A 15,279-nucleotide genomic window follows, 5' to 3' on the forward strand; every position below is an offset into this window, starting at 1 on the left:
TCAAAACACACTTGCAAATTTCACCAGCAAGGTTTATTGATTTTGGACTGAATTTACAACTCCTGTGAAATCAAAGCAGCATTAAAAAGCACATCCAGGCCTGCATCATCCAGAGCACATCCGAGTGAGACATGCTAAATGAAGTGAAAAGTTGTTCTTTTTAAATCATCAAAAAGACTCATGAACAGATTCTTCCCCTCTGTGATCAGACTTCTGAACAGCCCTTCCAGAAACTAAGGCATAGTCCCAATCCTCCAACATTCCCCATTAGACAATAGACACTAGGTGCAGGAGTAGGCAATTCGGCCCTTCGAGCCAGCACCGCCATTCAATGTGATCATGGCTGATCATCCCCAATCAGTACCCCGTTCCTGCCTTCTCCCAATATCCCCTGACTCCACTCTCTTTAAGAGCCCTATCTAGCTCTCTCTTGAAAGCATCCAAAGAACCGGCCTTCACCGCCCGCTGAGGCAGAGAATTCCACAGACTCACAACGCTCTGTGAGGAAAAAGTGCTTCCTCATCTACATTCAAAATGGCTTACCCCTTATTCTTAAATTGTGGCCCCTGATTCTGGACTCCCCCAACATCGGGAACATGTTTCCTGCCTCTAGCATGTCCAAATACTTAATGATCTTATATGTTTCAATAAGATATTCTCTCATCCTTCTAATCTCCAGAGTGTACAAGCCCAGCCGCTCCATTCTCTCAGCATATGACAGTCCCGCCAGCCCGGAAATTAATGTAACCTACGCTGCACTCCCATAAAAGCAAGAATGTCCTTCCTCAAATTAGGGGACCAAAGCTGTACACAACACTCCAGGTGTGGTCTCACTAGGGCCCTATACAACTGCAGAAGGACCTCTTTGCTCCTATACTCAACTCTTCTTGCGATAAAGGCCAACTTGCCATTTGCTTTTTTCACTGCCTGCTGTACCTGCAGCTCTACTCAATCTGTGGACTGAAGGGCCATTAAACAGGATCCACCCATTGAGGACACTGGACTTTTACTCTGGGTCTGTTACACTACAGTGCTGTAAAACTATATTCCACACACTGATATTATTCTCTTTGCTCTACCTTTTGTACTTGCATTTGGATTGACTGTATTTGTGTACTGTATTATCTGCTCTAATTGAATGAATGAATAAGTTTATTGGCCAAGGATGTTCACATACAAGGAATTTGCCTTGGTGCACTGCCCGCAAGTGACAATTAAGAATGACACATAAAACATTAATAATAAAACTTTATCGATTAAACATATGAATTAAATGAAATACCAGAGCAAAAAGTGGCTACAGATTGAGTAGAGCAACTACTCGTGGGATAAAGTTGTTTTTATGTCTGGCTGTGGCGGCTTTGACAGTCCGGAGTCGCCTCCCCGAGGGAAGTGATTCAAAGAGTTTGTAGCCAGGGTGAGAGGGGTCAGAGATGATTTTACCCACTCACTTCCTGGCCCTTGCAGTGTACAGTATTTACATTAAAAGCTTTTCACTTTAACTTGGGTACATGCGACAACAATCAACCATGACCAATAAAAGATCACTCTAAAAATGATCGGACCATTTGCCATTTCACGCTTACCTTCTGCACTTGTTTAATGATCTCCTCATCTTTGCCCAGGTATGTTTTATATGAAGTGTACACCCCTGCAGAATGAAATGTAGTGGTAACTGTAGTTTTTTTTAATTTATATCAGAAACGTTAACACACCCGTGCAAAGCAGCCATGTCAAATTGCACTACAATGTTGTGAAGGAAAAGAAAACAGGTACATTCTTGCAATAAAAGAAAACCACACCGAAAACTCACTCCCCCAATTGTCTTAATTAAATAATGTTTCGTGGTTGAAGTTTATTTTCATTAAACAATCACTGATAGCCCTGTCCCACGGTACGAGTTCATTCCAAGGGCTCTCCCGAATTTAAAAAAAAAATCAAACTCGTGGTAAGCACGGAGAATGCACTTGGCGGGTACGTCGGAGCTCGGGGACGTCACTTAGCGCTAACGGCAGGTATTCGGGAAGACTCGCTAATGGCAGGCAAGCACGGGAAGTCTCGTGAAGATTTTTCAACATGATGAAAAGTGTCCACGTGAGCCCCGAGTACCGACGTAAATCTCCGAGTTCGAATTAGGACAAATTCGGGAGAACTTTTGGAATGAACTCATACCGTGGGACAGGGGTTTGAGTTTGTAAAAAATGGCCCACGAATTGAAAGAAACTCTAATTATTTGACCATAAAACATTGGACAGTACAGCACAAGAACAGGCCCTTCAGCCCACAATGTCTGTGCTGAACACGATACCAAGTTAAACTAACCTTCCTGCCTGCACATGATCCATATCCCCGCAGGGATCAACCCTGCACCAATCTAAATACCTCTTAAATACCACGGTGGTATTTGTCTCCACCGCCACTTGTCAGCACGAGACCAAGCAAAGTCGGGACAATTTCCAGGTCATAGGTTTAAGCTCGGTTCAAAAATGTAAATTACATATTGTGATACGAACCTTGGCTGCTGTACAAGATGATAAGACGATAAGTTACGGTAATAATCAACTAGTTAACGGACTAGTAATTTTCTGTCTAGTGGACCGAAGATTACTTTCAGGATCTAGATCAATTGGGAAAGTGGGCTAAGGAATGGCAGATTGAATTAAATTCAGCCAGTCCAGGAATTAAAGTGACGAGTGGAAAGGATTGGGGATGTGCAAAGAATGGGGGAGTCAGTCTACCTCATGACAGAAGGGGGAGGGGTTGCACAGTTTGATAACCATAGGGAAGAAGGATTTCCTGTGGCGTTCTGTGCTGCATCTTGGTGGAACCAGTCTGTTGCTGAAGGTGCTCCTCAGGTTGACCAGTGTGTCATGGAGGGGGTGAGCTGTATTGTCCAGGATGTTCCGCAGTTTGAGGAGCATCCTCCCAGCCAAGACCATCTCCCGTGAATCCAACTCATCCAAGCATGAGGACAGACCCTCCAGGTATAGTTAACTCCAAAATGGTCTAGCAACCCCAGTGAGCTGTAGCCTGCCTATTCGCTAACTTGTCGCAGCTCTCATATTTTGAAATAAATCACGTGCTGTTTTAGCAGCGATAGCAATATTAACCCAATATTATTGAACTATTAAAATAAAAATATCTATAGAAATGTGAGGTTAAAACAAATTGCTGGAAATAATCAGGTTAAGTAACATCTGTGGATGGAGACAAAGTCTAAGTTTCAATCCACAATGTGCTACCTGGTGCCCAATTATTTCCACTACTTTGTTTTCATTGTTAAAATAAAAATTTAAATCTGCAAACATTTACAAACAAATAATCATCAATTAATTTTACCAGTATCTGCAGTTCTGTCTTACATAAATCATCAATTAATTATACTCTAAACACATCAATGATATATATTACCAGGTTTAGAGTCCAAAGTCTTTAGATTTTTCAGTTTCTTCACTTTGACCTGCTTTGGAATATCGCCTGTAACAGAAACATCAGATCAGATTTGTTCAAGGAGTGAAAAACGAGTGGAGGAAGTGAAAGAAAGAAAAAGATTAAAAATACACAAAACACTCGCCAATTATATTCTCCAAATGCATTATAGTGCAGCAGCAACTTAAAGCGACTCGACCCGAAACGTCACCGATCCATGTTCTCCACAGATGCTGCCTGACCCGCTGAGTTACTCCAGCACTCTGTGAAACGCCACCTATCCATGTTCTCCACAGACACTGCCTGACCCGCTGAGTTACTCCAGCACTCTGTGAAATGTCACCTATCCATGTTCTCCACAGATGCTGCCTGACCCGCTGAGTTACTTTAAAGTTTTAACTCTATTGCCCAAATTAGAAAGAGATAATCATTCTTTATTGGGTTCTATAACTGTGGCAATTGAAGCAAATTAAGATGCCAGAATCATGAATAAAACAGAGGGCTGGAAGGACTCAGTCAGCATATGTGGATGGAATGGACAGGCAATGTTCCGGGTTGGGACTCTTCTTCAGACTGAGGAAGGGCCCTGACCCCAAAAGTCAACTGTCCAATACCTCCATTAACAAGGTAGTCAATCTGTGGAACTCATTACCACAGAGGGCTGTGGAGGCCAAGTCAGTGGATATTTTTAAGGCAGAGATAGACAAGTTCTTGATTAGAACGGGTGTCAAGGGTTATGGGAAGAAGGCAGGAAAATAGGATTAGGTGGTAGAAATCAGTCATGATTGAATGGAGGAGTAGACTCGATGGGCAGAATGGCCTAATTCTAGTCGTATAACCTGTGAACTCCCCAGATACTGCCTGACCTGTTAAGATCTTTCAACACTGTGTTAGGCTTGCGGCAATTCATTTCTTAATGAAAACAGGTGGGGCTGGGGAGGCCATCTTCAAGTCGTAGATGGGAGGATTATGAATATTGATTAAATTATGAGGAAAACCAAAACAGACTGCACAGGATACAGGTCCAAAAAAAAAAGTGGTCTCACCAAAATCTGAAAATATAAAGACCAGAGTAACGCAATGAGCAACCATCAATTAACTTTGTAATTTCCAAAATGAGTCTTTACTTTAGAGATATAGCACAGAAACAGGCCATTCAGCCCACCAAGTCTATGCTGACCATCGATCACCCTGTACACAGCACTATCCTGCACACTCAGGACAATTTTCAATTTTACCGAAGCCAATTAACCAACAAACCTGCGCGTCCTTTGGAGGGTGTAAGGAAACCGGAGCACCCGGAGAAAACCCACGCGACCACAGGGAGAACGTACAAACTCCGTATAGACAAACTCCACTGCTGCCCTAATATTTGTACAGCTAAAGTGACGTGCAAAGGTGGAAGAGAGTACTTTTTGATCCTGTTGATTCTCTGTCGATCTTTATCTCAACTGGAGTATGACAAAATACAATGAAGCATTTGTGTGTAGACGTCGTTAAATATTTTTATTATTTAAATCAAAGTATAATGAGTGAATGCTGCAGGAACGCAAATGGCACCCAAATGGCATCAGATAAGAATAAAGGGTAAGCCATTTAGAACGGAGACGAGGAAACACTTTTTCTCACAGAGAGAGGCGAGTCTGTGGAATTCTCTGCCTCTGAGGGCGGTGGAGGCAGGTTCTCTGGATGCTTTCAAGAGAGAGCTAGATAGGGCTCTTAAAGATAGCGGAGTCAGGGGATATGCGGAGAAGGCAGGAACAGGGTACTGATTGGGGATTCTGAAGAAGGGTTTCGGCCCGCTCCATAGATGCTGCTGCACCCGCTGAGTTTCTCCAGCATTTTTGTGTACCTACTGATTGGGGATGACCAGCCATGATCACATTGAATGGCGGTGCTGGCTCAAAGGGCCGAATGGCCTACTCCTGCACCTATTGTCTACAATGTCAGTGCGCGAGTGGAACAGGGAGGCACGCCTTAGCTGCAACTCTGTAGGTACGTGTGGAATGAAGGCTTCTCTACTATTTGAGGGCAATGGGGAGGAAGAAGGAAGAAAACATTTCAAATATGGAACGGGTGAAATGCAAGGATGTGCCCGGGATACTAGGCACGGCTCACAATCTTCTAGTGACTGATCCAGAAACTCAGACACACACAGAACAGATTACATGGCCGAATATCACATTGGCAAGACATATTCATTCCACTGGCTAACAGACTTATTGGCATTTGTGCAAAGTGATCCAATTGTTGAAATGCAGAATTTGACCAGAAACAACAAAAATCTGAAAAGGGCAAAACTGGAGAAAACTTGCACCGTTTTAAAATTGAAGGTAAAGTGATCAAGATTGTTACTTAAAAGTGAAATCTTAATAGAGATTGTCAAAAAGAATATATCACACCAGGTTTACCTGCTGGTTTCATGTCTCCTATTCGGATAATGTGCGGCCAGTGTTGTAATGTTTTGGCAAAGAAAGGATTGGTCACACCAAGAATAACAGACGGTCTATATAAGAGCAAAGAGCAAACAATAACACAGCGTTTCATTAATTAATTAAAACCATAGCTTTGCAGTCTGTTGGCATTGAACAGCCATGCACTCAAATATTAATCTGGGAACAGGTTAAGGCGATGTACGGGAGATGGCACTCACGGGGCCTGAGTCCGAGTGGTGTACTCTTTGAATTCGCTGTCGTGGATGGTGAAGTAGGGCCTGAAGTCACTGCAGTATTTCAACGGTGAAACACAGCTGCCAACATCAAAAGAGACAATAATTGTTAATTTCCCCAGGACATTTGTGCCCGACTTTTGTATCTTTTCTATTTTAATAATGAATGAGATATTCTTTGGACGAGCAGGTTTAAGTTACTTTAAAAGCTTTGATCTTTGTATTTTCTAATAACATTTGCCGTGATTTTCTTTATGTTCGGGTCATGCAACATCTTTGTGTGGAACATTTATCCTATTCTTACAAGAGCATGTGCTTAAATATGCGCTTCAAATACGTTCAGCTCCGGAAACATAAACCCATGCATTCTATTCACCACCAGCTCTCTGCAAATTCATTCATACAGCATCCACACATCACAAGTTACACCTTACACCTTTAACTTCCCACCCACCAAAGCATGTACATATAAACTACAAAAGACGTCCAGTGAAACAAGCAGCCTTATGATATGGTTGTCAGTGTAGTTTATAATGTGCAGGAAAGAACTGCAGATGCTGGTTTAAATCGAAGGTACACAAAATGTTGAAGTAACTCAACGGGGTGGGCAGCATCTCTTGAGAGAAGGAATGAGTGACGTGAAGACTAAGTCAGAAGAAGGGTCGTGATCTGAAACGTCACCCATTCCTTCTCTCCGGAGATGCTGCCCGTCCTGCTGAGTTACTCCAGCATCTTGTGTCTACTGTAGGTTATAAGTTGGATTGCAAACTATGAACATCACTGATCACATCCGAAACTCTCCGTAGTTAGCATGCAACAAAAGCTTTTCACTGTACATTAAACTAAAACTAACTAAACTTGAAATTTAAGTTTAAATTTAAATTAAAATCTTGCCGAGTATTACATATATTGCTGTAGAAGTTGATTAATATTTACTGTTCCTTCACATATCTCATTAATAAGTTCTTGGAATCAATATATTTGACAGAAGCTCTTTAAAAATAGCTCAGTGAAAAATAAAAGTTCAATAACTTTGGACTCACATACGTTGAATCCTCTGCCAGAGTGCTAAATATGCATTAAAATGTGTGCATGCAGCTTACTTTGTAAAAAGCTCTGCATCGTTGCGAAAAGTTTATCTTTTATTATCTGTGAGATTCCATTCACAAAATGTATTACTTTACCAGACCAAGGCCAGAACAGTCTCCGATGACTCAGCAGGTGATGGTGCCATGACAATCAGAGGCTCCCCAAGCAACACAAGCTCCCAAAGCATCTGAATGTGGAAGAATATTGGACAAAAACATCTACAAATGAAAATAAAGGAAAAAAAATTACCACCTGATAAAACGTCCAAGTTTGGTCCAAGTTCACCCTTGTGGTTTGGGCGGCTGCCTCAGCCACAGAAACCCAGGATAGGTTTGGGCCTTGTGTGCTGCTTGTATGTTCTCCCCATCACCTCTTGGCTTTCCACCCACACCCCAAAACGTGTGTTGCTTGGGTTGACTAGCTACTGCAAATTTTCCTCTGTATAGATTTTACAACATAGAACAGTGGTGCGGTTGGTAGAGCTGCTGCCTCACAGCGCAAGAGACTTGGTTGCAGCCTTGACCTCGAGTGCTGTCTGTGTGGAGTTTGCCTGTTCTCCCTGTGACCGTGGGGGGTTTCTTCCGGGGGCTCTGGTCTCCTCCCACATCTCAAAGATATGCGTGTCATAAAACACAACATACATGAAGCATGTAATTAAAGTGACGAGAGAAAGGGATTGGGGATGTGCAAAGATTTGGAGGGGGGGGGGGCAGGGAGAGGGGAGTTAGTCTCAGTCTACCCCACGACAGAAGGGGGAGGAGTTGTACAGTTTGAGAGCCACAGGGCAGAAGGATCCCCTGTGGCGTTCTGTGCTGCATCTTGGTGGAACCAGTCTGTTGTTCTCTTTGTCTTAAACTTACAAAATTCTTAAGGGGTTGGACAGGCTAGATGCAGGAAGATTGCTCCCGATGTTGGGGAAGTCCAGGACAAGGGGTCACAGCTTAAGGATAAGGGGGAAATCCTTTAAAACTGAGATGAGAAGAACTTTTTTCACACAGAGAGTGGTGAATCTCTAGAACTCTCTGCCACAGAGGGTAGTCGAGGCCAGTTCATTGGCTATATTTAAGAGGGAGTTAGATGTGGCTCTTGTGGCTAAGGGGATCAGAGGGTAAGGAGAGAAGGCAGGTACGGGATACCGAGTTGGATGATCAGCCATGATCATATTGAATGGCGGTGCAGGCTCGAAGGGCCGAATGGCCTACTCCTGCACCTAATTTCTACGTTTCTATGTTTGTCAGATTCCGTGGTACATACCTGAACAAATCTACTTCATGAACTGTGGGAAGTGCAAAAGAGACCTGCGATTCAACCTAAAAGAACAAAGGATGACTGTCGGTACAATTCATGGCATGCTATCAATCCGGCCTATTACACTGACCTAGATAGGCCTGCTTGCACCCCGACCACCCTCAATAACCTGTTCAAATCATTGATTTATATATGTTCAAGAAGGAACTGCAAATGCTGGAAAATCGATGGTAGACAAAATTGCTGGGGAAACTCAGCGGGTACGGCAGCATCTATGGAGCGAAGGAAATAGGCAACGTTTCGGGGCCGAATCCCTTGGGAAATAGGTAACGTTTCGGGCCGAAACCCAAGGGTTTCGGCCCGAAACGCTGCCTATTTCCTTCGCTCCATAGATGCTGCCGTACCCGCTGAGTTTCTCCAGCAATATTGTCTACCATTGATTTATGTAATAAGGCATACAGATGTCTCAATGCTTTGAAGTTACTTATTTAACAAACTGGAAATGTCCACATGTACTTATAAGTTGTTCAAGAAGGAACTGCAGATGCTGGAAGATCGAAGGTACACAAAATTGCTGGAGAAACTCAACGGGTACAGCAGCATCTATGGAGCGAAGGAAATAGGCGACGTTTCTTCAGACTGATCTGAATTCTGATTCTGAAGAATTCAGTCTGAAGACTGATCTTCAGTCTATTTCCTTCGCTCCATAGATGCTGCTGCACCCGTTGAGTTTCTCCAGCAATTTTGTGTACCTTTGTACTTATAAGTTGTTTTTTTTAAAGACACCACAGTTAAAATTCCAACTACCATGAGAAGATTTATTGATGAAATTGATTGAAGCAGGCGTTTAGGTAATTGGACTACCATTGTGATTGTAACTTGCCCATTGTCAGTGAGGAACCTCTGTACATTTCCATAAATGATATATTGATATATTGTCCTGTTGGACATAGATCAAAGACCCCCACCACCCCGGCCATGCTCTCAGTTCTCTCCTGCCATCAGGCGGAAGTGATAGGAGTTTGAAACTGTGACCACCAGGTTCACGAAGAACTTTTTCCCCCACAACCATTGGGCTCTTGAACACTAAACAACCCTACCCTCAACTATCAACTTCTATGGGCTGTCATGGTTGAACTAAGGACTTGTAGACAATAGGTGCAGGAGTAGGCCATTCAGCCCTTCGAGCCAGCACCGCCATTCAATTTGATCATGGCTGATCATCCCCAATCAGTACCCCATTCCTGCCTTCTCCCCATATCCCCTGACTCCGCTATCTTTAAGAGCCCCATCTAGCTCTCTCTTGAAAGTATCCAGAGAACCGGCCTCTGCCGCCCTCTGAGGCAGAGAATTCCACAGACTCACAACTCTCCATGAGAAAAAGTTTCTCGTCTCTGTTCTAAATGGCTTACCCCGTATTCTTAAACTGTGTGTGGCCCCTGGTTCTGGACTCCCCCAACATCGGGAACACGTTTCCTGCCTCTAACGTGTCCAAACCCTTAGCAACGTATATACGTATGAACTAAGTCATTTGTCTAAACTAAGGACTTTTTACAGGCCTGTTAAGCTGCAGCAAGTAAGAACTTCATTGTTCCGTTGTCAGTACGTGGCAATTAAACACTCTTGACTCTTGAAAAGAAAACTGATCATGTTTTCCCTGACTATGCATTGTGCAAGGGCTTTAAACGGAAGTCAGTGGACATGGCAACCAAGACAACAACGGGACAAATCCCGGTTCTGTAAATTTTGGAATAACTCTTTAACAATTATGCGCAATGCTGGGATGCAACTGGCATGCGGAAATAAACCCCAAAGCAACAAAGGAGAGGAAACTGGTTTAGTGCAAAGATGTGGGGAAGTCCTAGACACAAAATGCTGGGGTAAAGGGCCTGTCCCACTTTCACCACCTCTGCCGAGTTTGCCCTTGACTCGTACTCGCAGGATGGTCGTCACGAGGTCGTAGGTAGGTCGTGATGCTAGTCGTAGGTACTCGTGGCATCAAGCAGGTCGGGGCGATTTTCCAGCCTGATGAAAAATGTCCACGAGTAAAAAAAGTTATGAATTAGGTCGTGAAAGTGGGACAGGCCCTTTACTCGGTGGAACAGGCAGCGTAGCGTCTCTGGAGAGAAGGAATGGGAACAGGAAAGTCCAATCTATGCAGACACTAAGTTCACACAGTGACTTTCTGTAAACATAAAAAAAATTTCCCAAGGACTGACGACAGGTCAAGCCTCGGTGAAATTTGTCATGGATGGGTGAGAATTCTTGACATGTATCGTGAACGGCATCTCCAGGAAAAACAAAATGAAGAAAAAAAATCTGGATAAACAAAATATTTGAACTGTGTATCATGTATAGAAGAAATAACATTTGGAAGTGGTTTCAAATCTTACCAAAGAAAAAGTGGCATGAACTGACCAAAGTTTTCTAATTTCAAAGTCAAAGCGCACCACGTTATTATGTGGACAAAAATGCTGGAGAAACTCAGCGGGTGAGGCAGCACCTGAAGAAGCGTCTCGACCCGAAACGTTGCCTTTTTCCTTCGCTCCATAGATGCTGCCTCACCCGCTGAGTTTCTCCAGCATTTTTGTCTACCTACAATATTCCAATGTCTGTAATGAGGTAGTCGGGAAGGAAATAGAAACATAGAAACATAGAAATTAGGTGCAGGAGTAGGCCATTCGGCCCTTCGAGCCTGCACCGCCATTCAATATGATCATGGCTGATCATCCAACTCAGTATCCCGTACCTGCCTTCTCTCCATACCCCCTGATCCCCTTAGCCACAAGGGCCACATCTAACTCCCTCTTAAATATAGCCAATGAACTGGCCTCAACTACCCTCTGTGACAGAGAGTTCCAGAGATTCACCACTCTCTGCGTGAAAAAAGTTCTTCTCATCTCGGTTTTAAAGGATTTCCCCTTTATCCTTAAGCTGTGACCCCTTGTCCTGGACTTCCCTAACATCGGGAACAATCTTCCTGCATCTAGCCTGTCCAACCCCTTAAGAATTTTGTAAGTTTCTATAAGATCCCCTCTCAATCTTCTAAATTCTAGAGAGTATAAAACCAAGTCTATCCAGTCTTTCTTCATAAGACAGTCCTGACATCCCAGGAATCAGTCTGGTGAACCGTCTCTGCACTCCCTCTATGGCAATAATGTCCTTCCTCAGATTTGGAGACCAAAAGGGTTTCGACCCGAAACGCTGACTATTTCCTTCGCTCCACAGATGCTGCCTCACCCGCTGAATTTCTCCAGCATTTTTGTCTACCTTCGATCTTCCAGCATCTGCAGTTCCTTCTTAGACATTATTATGTGGAGTTTTTTTTTGCAAGTATAACTATAAATGCCACTGTAAATACGGTATCAGATCAACAACCCATTCCTTTAAACGACCCACAATACTGAAGATTTCCTGGTTGCATCATTAATGAAAAATCCTTGTAAGAGTCTATAGTAAAATGTATCAATACTGTAAAATATCCTTTGCCCCCCCAACTTACCTCATCTGTGGACTGTATAATCTGTGTTGCGCCAGGTTTATCTTGCCCAGTAGGAATTCTAACCTATTAAAAATTGAACAAAAACAGGTACATTTTTGGTGATCAGACTGCAGGACCACATAACCGATGTGACAATGATCTGCTTCTCTTCGCAGGACTGCCAACCGCTCCCTCTGCAACTCTCATGAACCCTGGGACTTATATACAGTGGCATTTTTAAGTAGGGGGTGCTGTCCTGTGTACGGCTGCCCAGCCAGCAGCTGTCTGTCTCTTCATCTTTTTATTTTTTATTTTAGTTAGTTAAGTGTTTTGTTTGGAGGTCTAGACTTTATGTGGGGGGTGGGAAGGGGGAAACTACGTTTCAGGGTCCCTACCTGGTCGGAGAGGCAGCTTTTCTCTGGGCTGCAGCTTCGACCCGTCCTCGCGGCCTACCAGCGGGCCTGGAGCGGCGTTTCCTGTCGGGGACCGCCCAGAACCTCGGCTTCGGCACAGCGCTGGAGCATTATCGCACAACGGGCGATGCCTTGCCCGGGTCGCCGCGCTGGAGCTCCGGTGAGCTGAGGATCGCTGGGGAAAACATCGCGGAGCTGCGGGACTGTGGAGCGACCAGCTGCGGGCGGCGGCGCTGAACTTTACACCGGGAGCCTGGGATCTCTAGATGAGATCGCCAGTTGTGGAGCTCCAACCGGCGCGGCCTTGTTGGCTTCGGAAGCCGTGGCCTCCAGTGCGGAAGCGGCCGTTCCAGGGTTCCCAGGCCGCTGTGAGGACTCTCCTGATGCCAGAGCAACATCACCCGGCGACAACAGCCTGGAACATCGGGCCTCCGTAGAGGCAACTGTGGAGGCCTCAATAGGCCCGACTATGGGTGAACTGGGGTTGGGGACTGGACTTTGTGCCTTCCCTCATGGTGGGAGCCATTGTGGGGGGATGTTCTTTGTGTTTAAGACTCTTATTGGTGTTATGTCTGTATTCTTTTTTTGTGTGCTGCAAAATGGCAAAAAGCATTTCACTTCACTACACCTGGGTGTATGTGAATGTGACTAATAAAATACCTTTGATACCTTTGACTTGTGGATGCTCACAAGCTCTCGGGATGAACTCAGCCATTTACTAATTACACTCCAATAATGCATTCCCACCCGAGAGCCAGGTTTGATACTGACCTAGGGCGATGTCTGTGTGTACTTTGCACCTTCTCCCTGTGGCCACGTGGGTTTCAATAGACAATAGGTGCAGGAGTAGGCCATTTGACCCTTCGAGCCAGCAATGCCATTCAATGTGATCATGGGTGATCATCCCCAATCAGTACCCCGTTCCTGCCTTCTCCCCATATCCCGACCGCTATTTTTTTTAAGAGCCCTATCTAGCTCTCTCTTGAAAGCATCCAGAAAACCTGCCTCCACCGCCCTCAAGAGAATTCCACAGACTCGCCACTCTCTGTGAGAAAAAATGTTTCCTCTTCTCCGTTCTAAATTGCTTACCCCTTATTCTTAAAGTTCCTCCGGGTGCTCTGGTTTCTCCCACATCCCAAAGGCGAGTGGGTTTGTAGGTTAATCAGCCTGCAAATTGCCCCAAGTGTGTAGTGAGTGGATGAGAAGGCGGGATAACATAGAAACAGTGTGAATGGGTAATCGCCAGACAGCATCGACTCAGTGGGCCGAAGGGCCTGTTTCCATGCCGTGTCTCTAAACTAAACTATAAACTCACAGGCGAGGTGCCTGTTCCCCCAATTTCCCAGCAGTTGCAGTGGGAAATCTTGCCAAACTACCCACAGCAGATTAACGCTGTACGAAAGCGAGTAATGTTTTAAAAATGCAATTAATTGTTTTAAAATGTTTTCCGTTCTTTAAATGTTAATTGTTTTAAATTTCATTAATAAACGTTTTTTGTTGATTAACTGTTGAATGGGATACTGAGTTGGATGATCAGCCATGATCATATTGAATGGCGGTGCGGGCTCGAAGGGCCGAATGGCCTACTCCTGCACCTATTGTCTATGTATCTATGTCTATGAATGACAGAAGCATTCAAAGTACGGTGGCAACATAATGCAATGTAATTATTAAATATATTTTACAAATTGAATGACAAAGCATGCAAATTAGTTGCCCGTCATGGCCCATCATTGGTGACGCAGAGGTAGAGTTGTTTCCTCATAATATTATTGATTACTGTATATTTATATATTGTGTTATTGCGTCAAGGGACCCGTTAAACAACAACAAGTACAAATGTAATTGTTCTGTCGCCAGTATAAACGACAATTAAACACTCTTGACATAGTTGAGATCATGGTATCTGCCCATTGACATTAAACAACTTCGACTTTCATATGAAGAAAGACTGGATAGACTTGGCTTGTACTCGCTGGAATTTAGAAGATTGAGGAGGGATCTTATAGAAACTCACAAAATTCTTAAGGGGTTGGACAGGCTAGATGCAAGAAGATTGTTCCCGATGTTGGGGAAGTCCAGAATAAGGGGTCACAGTTTTAAGGATAAGGGGGAAAAGTCTTTTAGGACCGAGATGAGAATTTTTTTTTTTTTCACAGAGAGTGGTGAATCTGTGGAATTCTCTGCCACAGAAAGTAGTTGAGGCCAGTTCATTGGTTATATTTAAGAGGGAGTTAGATGTGGCCCTTGTGGCTAAAGGTATCAAGGGGTATGGAGAGAAGGCAGGTACAGGATATTGATGATCATCCATGATCACATTGAATGGCCGTGCAGGCTCGAAGGGCCGAATGGCCTACTCCTGCACCTATTTTCTATGTTTCTATGACTGAATCAAGCCAGTAAACTTCCTGGTCAGATCATCAAGAATTTAAATAATCATAAGGAAAAAAAACAATTACATAGAAACATAGAAATTAGGTGCAGGAGTAGGCCATTCGGCCCTTCGAGCCTGCACCGCCATTCAATATGATCATGGCTGATCATCCAACTCAGTATCCCGTACCTGACTTCTCTCCATACCCCCTGATCCCCTTAGCCACAAGGGCCACATCTAACTCCCTCTTAAATATAGCCAATGAACTGGCCTCAACTACCCTCTGTGGCAGAGAGTTGCAGAGATTCACCACTCTCTGTGTGAAAAAAGTTCTTCTCATCTCGGTTTTAAAGGATTTCCCTCTTATCCTTAAGTTGTGACCCCTTGTCCTGGACTTCCCCAACATCGGGAGCAATCTTCCTGCATCTAGCCTGTCCAACCCCTTAAGAATTTTGTAAGTTTCTATAAGATCCCCTCTCAATCTCCTAAATTCTAGAGAGTATAAACCAAGTCTATCCAGTCTTTCTTCATAAGACAGTCCTGACATCCCAGGAATCAGTCTGGTGAACCTTCTCTG

The 15,279-nt window shown here is 44.0% G+C and overlaps 1 protein-coding gene across 1 annotated transcript in view; it reads right to left on the minus strand.

Moving 5' to 3' along the window:
• dennd6aa (DENN/MADD domain containing 6Aa) overlaps positions 1 to 15,279 on the minus strand; it is a 37,176-nt gene that overhangs the window by 5,356 nt on the left and 16,541 nt on the right. Inside the window, exons 8-14 of the mRNA XM_055647555.1 lie at positions 11,937 to 11,999; positions 8,441 to 8,496; positions 7,282 to 7,404; positions 6,083 to 6,178; positions 5,841 to 5,935; positions 3,412 to 3,477; positions 1,587 to 1,651 (exon numbers count right to left, since the gene is read on the minus strand). Coding sequence (XP_055503530.1) covers positions 1,587 to 1,651; positions 3,412 to 3,477; positions 5,841 to 5,935; positions 6,083 to 6,178; positions 7,282 to 7,404; positions 8,441 to 8,496; positions 11,937 to 11,999 — 564 coding nt within the window. The remainder of the gene's footprint in view (positions 1 to 1,586; positions 1,652 to 3,411; positions 3,478 to 5,840; positions 5,936 to 6,082; positions 6,179 to 7,281; positions 7,405 to 8,440; positions 8,497 to 11,936; positions 12,000 to 15,279) is intronic.

Source organism: Leucoraja erinacea, chromosome 16 (assembly GCF_028641065.1).
Source record: "Leucoraja erinacea ecotype New England chromosome 16, Leri_hhj_1, whole genome shotgun sequence".
NCBI lineage: Eukaryota > Metazoa > Chordata > Chondrichthyes > Rajiformes > Rajidae > Leucoraja > Leucoraja erinaceus.